Source organism: Carettochelys insculpta, chromosome 1, assembly GCF_033958435.1.
Source record: "Carettochelys insculpta isolate YL-2023 chromosome 1, ASM3395843v1, whole genome shotgun sequence".
In the NCBI taxonomy this organism is placed as follows: domain Eukaryota; kingdom Metazoa; phylum Chordata; order Testudines; family Carettochelyidae; genus Carettochelys; species Carettochelys insculpta.
Genome location: NC_134137.1, coordinates 280,114,772 through 280,123,515, shown reverse-complemented (window position 1 = coordinate 280,123,515; position 8,744 = coordinate 280,114,772). Strand labels below are relative to the sequence as shown.

The following is an 8,744-nucleotide window of genomic DNA, read 5'->3' as shown; positions in this document are numbered from 1 at the left end:
GGATGTTAGGAATTATTAAAAAAGGGATCGATAATAAGACAAAAGATATCATACTTCCCCTATATAAAACTATGGTACGCCCACATCTCGAGTACTGCGTGCAGATGTGGTCTCCTCACCTCAAAAAAGATATATTGGCATTAGAAAAGGTTCAGAAAAGGGCGACTAAGATGATTAGGGGCTTGGAAAGGGTCCCATATGGGGAGAGGCTAGAAAGACTGGGACTTTTCAGTTTGGAAAAAAGGCGATTGAGGGGCGATATGATAGAGGTTTATAAAATCATGAATGGTGTGGAGAAAGTGAATATAGAAAAATTATTTACCTTTTCCCATAATACAAGAACTAGGGGACACCAAATGAAATTGATGGGTAGTAGGTTCAAAACTAATAAAAGGAAATTTTTCTTCACACAGCGCACAGTCAACCTGTGGAACTCCTTGCCCGAGGAGGCTGTGAAGGCCAGGACTCTATTAGGGTTTAAAAAAGAGCTTGATAAATTTTTGCAGATTAGGTCCATAAATGGCTATTAGCCAGGGATAAAGTATGGTGCCCTAGCCTTCGGAACAAGGGCGGGAGATGGATGGCAGGAGATAAATCGCTTGATCATTGTCTTCTGTTCTACTTCTCTGGGGCACCTGGCATTGGCCGCCGTCGGCAGATGGGATGCTGGGCTCGATGGACCTTTGGTCTGACCCAGTATGGCCGTTCTTATGTTCTTATGTCCCCTCCAGCTCTATGAGATATGGGGAGGCACATGTGTGAGAAGCAGGGACATGGGTCACAGGTGGCTCCCCAGTGGCTTGATGGCTCCATGTGGCCCAATGAGACCTCCCTTGTGTAATTTATGCCACTCTGGGGTCTGACGGGACTCTCTGGATGGTCAGGTAAATAATATTTAAATGAGTCCCTGAATAAGGGAGCAAACTCCCTGTGTGTTCGATGCCAGGACCCAGACCAAATCCCCGCTACAAAACCCAGCCAGGATAATGCCCGCCCAGGTAAGTTTCTGGACTCTGCCCTGAGCCTCCTGGAAAGGAGTAGCTAGCAGGAACAATGAGACAAGGACAAGGGTGAAAGGACAAAAAAAACACAAAGTAACTAAGATTTTTATTAAGGAACACAACGAGGTCAGGGTGCAACAAGTAACAGTTTAAAGTACAACCTTATTTAAACTCTATTAATACCTACACTTATGTTTGACACTTTATCCATTTTGAGTCTTGCTCCTTAATTCTTGAAATTGATTTATTACTCCGCAAGGCAAAAGCTTTGGTTACTGGAGCAAGGGAGGAAGGATAGAGGGGTTTAGGAATGAGGGTTGTTGGGAGTTTAGAAATCCACACTGTCTCCTTCCAAAGCCGGAGTGGGGGTGCTAAACCCCACTTCTGTGCAGGGTTGGGTTGCTAGCCCGACCCAAGGGGTTGGTACCCGAGGGCCAGTCGGGACTGTCCCTTTATTTTGTGGGGGTCCCCGGTACCCTCTAGTGGGCCCAACTAAGTGAACCTGGGAGGCGTATGCTCTTCCTCAGGTCACTGGGGTAGGATTGACAGCTAAGGGAGGCAGGGAGGCAATGCTTTGTCCTGCAGTTTATTTGAAGGAGGTAAGTAAGGGTAAAGGGAGAAAGGGTAGAAGGTAAAGGGCTAGTTAAAACTTAAGAGCAACACATTATAACAACCTACACTTACTACGAACATCAATTATTAATTAAACATGCTGAAGTTGGGTAATATGGTGAACCCTGCCTGGGATGTCCAGGCCCGACCTCAGGGGGTCAGGCCCCCGGGCACTTCCACCCCCTCGTCAGAGGAAGGAACAATGGGGAAGCAGCCCCCCGTTCCCTCGTAGAGGGTCCCGATTACCCAGGTGGGAGTGAATGTAAAATAGGTATATTGCTATATTAAGGTAATTTTTACGTGTCCAGTCCAGTTAGGTAAGGTCCAGTCCAGTAAGAGTCCAGTCCGGTAGTGGTGAAGCGTTGACAAGATGGCAGGCGGCGAGAACGAAGGTGCCGCTGTGATGGCAGGCTCTGGGTTTCAACAGGAGAGCACGCAGTACCTCACCCTAGTGGTGAGGCCAGGTCGCCGCTTGCCTGATTCACCTCAGAGCTGCTTGTTGTGGAGATGGCTGGCAGCGGGATCGAAGGTGCCGCTGTGATGGCAGGCCCTGGGCTTCAGCAGGCGAGCACGCAGTACCCCACCCTAGTGGTGAGGCCAGGTCTCTGCCCGCCCGATCCACCTCAGGGCTGCTTGTTGCTCCTTGAGGCTAGAGAGCGGTGAGGCGTGATGGCGCGAAGACGCTGCTTCAGGCCGCAAGGCGGCTCAGGGCCCTGTCAGCGATGGCTGAGGTGGCTAGGTGTAATTAGCCAGGCAGTGATTTCACTCCGTTCAGCACCGCTCAAGGGCGAGTGCTGAGGTGATTTCAGCTCTAGTTCAGCACTGCTCAAAGGCGAGTGCTGAGGTGATTTCAGCTCTATGCCCCTTAGGGCTGGCCTAAGGTTTCGGCGGACACCTCTCAGAACCAGCCAGCGCCTCCCTATGCAGGGTAACAGAAGCAAGCGTGTGTCCACCAAGGCCGCAGAATGCCCGAAGGTACCTACTTATATAGATCAAACTCATACATGATTCATAAGCTAATTTCCATATGAAGGTTCTAAACACATGCTTTCAAACAGGTCTTCCAGGCCAGGGAAGCTTCTAGAAGCTGTTCGCCTGCACCCAATGAGGAGCCTGGATTTCAAATCCATGATTCTGAGGTGTTTGTGAATTCAGGTTACCGGGGAAACCAACTGACACAGAGTGACCGTTACAGGGGGCTGCTAAATGGCAGCCTATATATCTTTAGAGTCTACCTGCCCCTGCAATGATGTTTAATGGCCAAAGGCTTGTTTCCCCTGGCCCACGGGGACGATTATGCCCAAGGGATGAAAAATCCCTGACAGGGTCTGGTTTATTTACACTCTTGAGCCACAGAGTTGTACTGGCATAAGAGGTAGCGTGTACAAGCCTTACGTGCCAGATAGCGCTTGTGCTTGGAACTGGCAGAGGGAGGTCCTAGTGCAGCCTGTAGCCTGGGCAGGGTGCACTGTAGGGACAATAGGTCAGTTGTCTTAGCAAGCAAGGCTGGCAAAGCAGTCCAGGAGATGATACAGAGTCTGTGCAGCGTGACTGAGACAGGCCTTTACAGACAAGTGTAGGTAGAAGTCAGACAGCTGAACACACTCCCACACCTCCATTGAACTCTGACACAGCCACAGCCACCACTGGTCTATTGCTAACCTTCTCCCTCCTGAGCAGCTCAGCAGTGTTTGGTGCTGTGGAGAGGCTGGGGCTAGAAGTTCCCAGACTCTTTTCAGTCATGAGAAGTGTGAGGCTCTATCCCAAGATCAAAAAAAAAAAAATAAAAAAATATGCAGTATAATAAGCTAGATAGTGCCAGGCACCACTGTGCTGCTAAGAAGCATTTTCTGTTACAGGTTGAGCTTCGCTAATCCACCCTTGGGACCTGACCAGTGCCGGATGAGGGAATTTTCTGAACCCCAGGAGGTCAATATTGTCTAGCACATTGCCAACAGTTCCACCGCTTACTGGGCTCTTAGCAGACATTTAGGGATAAATTAGAGCAAAATAACAGCACAGAACTCTGAGGGCCAGGACTGGTGGCTGGAAACAAACTTTATGGGACTGCAGGAAACTTGCCACACCCCTGATAAGTGGCTGTCTGGTTAACTAAAAGCATTCCAGATTACGGATGTTGTTGGCTGAGAGAGTCCTGGATTAAAGAGGTTCAACCTGTGTTGATATGGTCACTGATCCTGCTCCTTCAGGACACACACACTTTCCTCAGTGTACCCAGACAGAGGCTACTGAACACAAGCCAGAAGCCAGCTCAACCCCGCTTCCGATACACAAGGTGCCATCAGATCTGACAGAAGGAAGTGACAGACCCAGGAAAGGAGGTGTGGTGCTGTGGGAAGTGCAGCAGACAAAAAAAAAAAACGAGCCTGTCACTAGGTTTATTAGACCAAATTCAATGGTGTTTATTGAGTTTCCTTTTAAATATCTCTTTGGAATGCAAGGAGTGGGGAGTTATTCCAGCTGGAGAGACTTCATTGTGAAATCACCTTCTATATTCAGGTAGTCGATGGTCTGGAGAGCCAACCGGTTAGGGAACTTGAACTGGTGGTTGTTTGGCAAAGTAATGGTCAGATTATTTGGGTCATGAGTGATGAAGATCTGCAAGGGAGGAACACAGAAGATATGTTGGCCTTGGTGTGCTAGATGCCCATCTTCTCTTCCTGCCCTGCTCAGATAACGGGATCTCCCAACTAGAAACTGGAGCTGGAGAAGCTGCTTACTGTTTGTCAATACTCTGCTTAACCAGTATGGATGTGTGGGAGATGGCTGGGGTCTCCTGTCCAGACAGGGTCTGTCCAACTCCTTGGACTGAGCCCCCACTGTGTAATACATCTCCACTCTTCCTTTCAGGGACACAGCTGAGCGAGTCACCCATGCACAGAAACACCCCTCAGATCCAGGTCTCACCTCCACATGGGAACCCTCCTGGAAGGGGAAAGCTGACTCCCTCTGCTCCGCACCCCACTCCCCTTTGTCCTTGGAGTTGCACACGATGGTCCTCGCATCACCATGAGCATCAAAACGTGGGTTGAAGTGCAGTACTAAGGAGGAGGGGTCCTTCCCTAGGTTCAGCACAAAGCTGAAGGAAGAAATGAGTGAGACACAGGCATCCCAGACCGTGACAGCACCATGCATTCTTACTTCTAGGGCCTGTGGCTTTAGTCATCTCAGCATGAACAGCACCAGGTCAGGATTCGGGTAGGAGATCTAAGCCTTCAGGAAAACTCCATGCGTTCTGTAGGAGGAACTGGGGAGCCAATAGGAGGTGCTCTTCCTCCCAAGGCATGTCCCTGCAAGGGGCTGTCTTTTGCCTGGGGACAGATGGGGTCCACAGCAACTTTTAGACAGTGTGGTAGGGGCATTTTCCCTGACCAGCTTGTGGCATTGCATTCTGCACCTTGAGGTCCTTCAGGGGTTTCAGTTGGGTGCTACATTCTTCCCCTCTTTTCCTAAGCAGTTACTTGTGGCTGTGCCCTGTTAAACAGCTGCCATCTTCCACCAGAGGTGGCTGAAGCAATTACCAACTTCTTAATAAGCACCTTGTGCCAAAGGATCTACCAGAGGAAAAGCTGTTCCTCTCTATAGGTCCCCTCCTTCCCGCTCCAGGGCCCAACACTCCGGCAGCGTGCTGGTTAGGAGAGGAGGCCAGAAGGCCCTTTGCTGATGCTATCATATATCAAAGGGAGTGGGAAGTGTTGGGGCACGTTGCTCCCTGGCATGCCTGTCTGCTCCCAGCATGGGAGCCAAGCTGCCAACCACACACCAAGGGGATGCAGACTTGTCGGGCTGTGGTAGCCGGATGTGCTGGAGAGGCTGGAGCTCCTGAGGGAGTCCGTCTGTCCATGCAGCAAAAAATCCACAGCAGAGGGGCTCAGAGGTGGGGTCTGGAGAGCTGCTCACACCAGAGTGTGAGACGATAGCTACGCAGACATGCTAGGCTGGGCTCGGAAGTCCAGGGTGGAGAGTGCATTTCCACGCCTGAGCCATTTTTGGCACCATAGTGCAAGCCTGAGTGTGGAGGCCCAGGGTCTGAGACTCCCCGGGCAGTGGTTATGGGGGGATTTATTTTGTGGTGTAGAGACCCCATGGACACCTCTAGGCAACAGCTCTACCAAGGCTGCTGCCTCAGCCTGGCTGAGCTGCCTGCGGGAGCTCTGAGCAGGTCATTGTTCTCCTCCAGCCCAAAGCCCCACCTGCCTGGTTGATGACACCCCAAGAGAGACCATCTCCGTTCTTCAGACTGGGCTGCCCCATTGCCCTCGGCTGTGCTACACAGGGTGTGGCTGCAACCCGCGAAGGGCTGCTCGGCTGAGCATCTGGTTCTACTTATCTTTCGGCAAGAGGAACCTGGGGCGGGGGCAGGGGCAGGGAAGTGACTCACTGGAAAGGGCTGCTGTGGGCATTAACCCTTTCCAGGCCACTCCCCTCTTCAACAGCAAGAGGGTCCTGCCATGTTCCTTAGAGCCTCTGAGCTCCCCCTTCCCCCACACAGGCATGACTTACCTCTTAGCACCGGCAGGGATTTCCCCCTTCACGCCAATGCGCTTTCCAGCCTTGACACCCATATTGGTACAAACCATTCCCTGAGGAAGCCAGAGACAGACGCGTTAGCCCCACAGGTCCTGGCTTGGTTAGCTGCTCCCCTCTGGCGCCCCACCCCGGCTGCAGCAGAGAACGTGGCAGAGGTCTGGGAGAGAGTCACACCTTTTGGGGGACCAGCACTGCGAAGAGGGAATGGGAGAAGGTGTGGGCCCTTCATTTTGGGCAGTGAACTAAGCCCACCGGCCCACATGCCCATGGAGGAGCGCAAAAGACCGTACTGTTAGAGGAGAGTCCGATAATGGACGGAGCAGTCACTGCCTCCCCAGTAGAGCAGCTGCTCCCCTACTGGAACCAATTTATTCTACACAGGGAAATCATACTCCCCCCACCTTCCTTCCATAAACAGGAGCAAGTTCTAAATTGCTCCTGAAATCTAAGCCAGCCTCCACCTCCCACAAGCCAGACCACTCCAGCCACACCCAGAGTCTCCACGCACCGGCCCGGTTGCCTTGGAGTGGAAGCGCCTTTGGTCTGATAGGCAGACAGTGTCCTGCCTGAAGCTTTTGCTGCAACATAGCTACTCTGCAGCGTGCATTTGTGTGGTGAGTTTGTCTGAATTATGGCATCTGCATCCCCCGAGGGATGCTAACTCTATTGACTGGCTCCTTTTTCAGCCTCAGAGCTAGGACTGAGTGGACATGTGTAACCAGACTCAGTCCTGCAGAGCTGCTTCTCCAGGCAGGGGCTGAAGGAGAGATCTCTACTGCCTGCACTGGCGCTGCCCCACCCAGCTTTCCAGCACCCCCAGCTCAGCAGCTTCTTACCAGCCTAGAGCTTCTCTGCACTGCTGGTCCCTCTCTGCACCACTAGAGAAGCAGGATGCAGAGGCCCACCTGTCCAGGACCAGCGCCTCAGCAGGGGAGGGTCCTGCCCACACCCTTTCCAGAACCATGTCTTCCAGCTGTGCCATGGTGTGAAAACTAGGACTAGGAGGAGCGTTCACCAGGGCTCAGACATTTTGCTGACTCCCCAGCCTCCTACCCACAGATTCATTTGGCAATTTCCATCACAATGAGGCAGAGGTTCATCCATTCCCACCTCTTTGGGCCCAGCAGGCAGGGAGCAAACACCACTAGCTGCAACAAAATCCCCAGGCACAAAATCCCCAGTCATTCCTCTTCCCATCAGTCCAGGGAAGAGAGAGGCGGGGTGCGGGGGGAGAGAGATGGTATCTCCTAATCCTCCACCACAAGTACTACTGGTAGGAGAGGGGAGAGCAGTAGGTACAACCCCTTCAGTAGTTACAGCTTCGAGAAGCTCCCTTGCAGCCACGCCCAACCAGGACTCCACCCCAATTACCCCTTCTCCCTCAGCATCAAACTTTCTGAACAGTTCTTCAAGCCACAAGCCAGCAGCCAGGCTGGGTGGTCTGGTCACAGGATGCTCAGAAAGAGCCAGCTCTGGGTGGCAAGGGGCAAACTGCTACAGGAAGAGTAATTTTGGCACTGAAGCAACTCCAAACTATTTCCCCTCTCCAAAAAAAAAAAAAAAAAAAAAAGAATCCCACTCCAAAACCCAGCTACCCCCAGGAGAGCTGCAGGGAGATACAGATCCCACCCTCCTCTGGGCTAACAGAGCATTAAAGGGGACAGCACAACCTGCAGTCACTTCACAGCCACGCCATTTCATCCCTTCTAGGCGGCACAGTGAACCTCACAAAGCCAGACGCCCTCAACCTGACCCCCGCTCCAGCTTGGCAGCAGCAGTCACTCTGCAAGACACCCCTGCGTCCACCCCCCGCAGCCAATGCCCCGGCACAAGCCTCTGCCTTCACTCACACAAGACATGATGTTGCTGCTCTTCTAATGCTCCCTCCAGCTGCTGAGATCAGACAGACAGATATGGGCAGCTCCTGTGCCGCTCCCCTGTGCTTAAATAGTTGGGCAGCTGATGTCACCCCCTCCTTCAGCCAATCGGAAAGAGCAAGTGGGGGTGGGGGCTGGGCATGGGAGGATTGATCACATCCTCCCAAAAGCAAGAGGGCAGAGCTTTCTTTAGCCCCTGAATGCTAAACCCCACCTTTCCCCAGCAGTCAGCCACTCGCTGGAGGTGGGGCCGATCCAGCTCACTGGCTGCACAGCCAGTGGAAAATACTTTTAGGATGAGAATGTTTTAAACAACCTCCCCAGATTTTCAGACACAAAAATCCCAGCCGTTGAGGCAAAGAAGAACTGGCAGGGCGGGGTGGGCAGGGCTAGAGAGAGCCACAGGGGCACCTGGCGCACTATGGGAGCATCTCTGCCTGCCCACAGTGGATAGGGGCAGGATCCTGGAGAGCTGAGCTCCATCCTCAGCTCCGGCCACTGATCTCACCCATGCACACCCAGCTGCCGGCCAGCCCACCACCTGGTACAGCCCAGAGCCCCGGGGCCACCCATCACACCACTCGGGGCAGAGGCGGAACAGCTGGGAGGCGAGTGACTCCGTCTCGGCTGCCCTGCATGGCGCACGGCCGCAGCCCTCCTGTGGGGGGAGGCGGGGGAAGCTTTCTGGGGCTCCTAGTGGCTC

The 8,744-nt window shown here is 52.8% G+C and overlaps 1 protein-coding gene across 1 annotated transcript; it reads right to left on the bottom strand.

Annotated features, from left to right (window-relative positions):
• Positions 1–4,007: 4,007 nt before the first annotated feature.
• LGALS1 (galectin 1) lies at positions 4,008–8,113 on the bottom strand. Its single transcript, XM_074983878.1, has 4 exons — positions 8,015–8,113; positions 6,138–6,217; positions 4,542–4,713; positions 4,008–4,232 (listed from the first exon to the last, which is right to left on the bottom strand). The coding sequence occupies exons 1-4, from the start codon at positions 8,021–8,023 to the stop codon at positions 4,086–4,088; spliced, it is 408 nt and encodes a 135-aa protein (XP_074839979.1). The 5' UTR covers positions 8,024–8,113; the 3' UTR covers positions 4,008–4,085.
• Positions 8,114–8,744: the final 631 nt, after the last annotated feature.

Bases quoted from the DNA above. Each gene is read 5' to 3' on its own strand.
- LGALS1 (XM_074983878.1), bottom strand. The intron at 4,714-6,137 runs GTAAGTCATGCC...TTCTTCCTTCAG, and splicing joins ATCCCTGCCGGTGCTAAGAG to CTTTGTGCTGAACCTAGGGA. The intron at 4,233-4,541 runs GTGAGACCTGGA...CCTCCCTTGCAG, and splicing joins AGGAGGGTTCCCATGTGGAG to ATCTTCATCACTCATGACCC.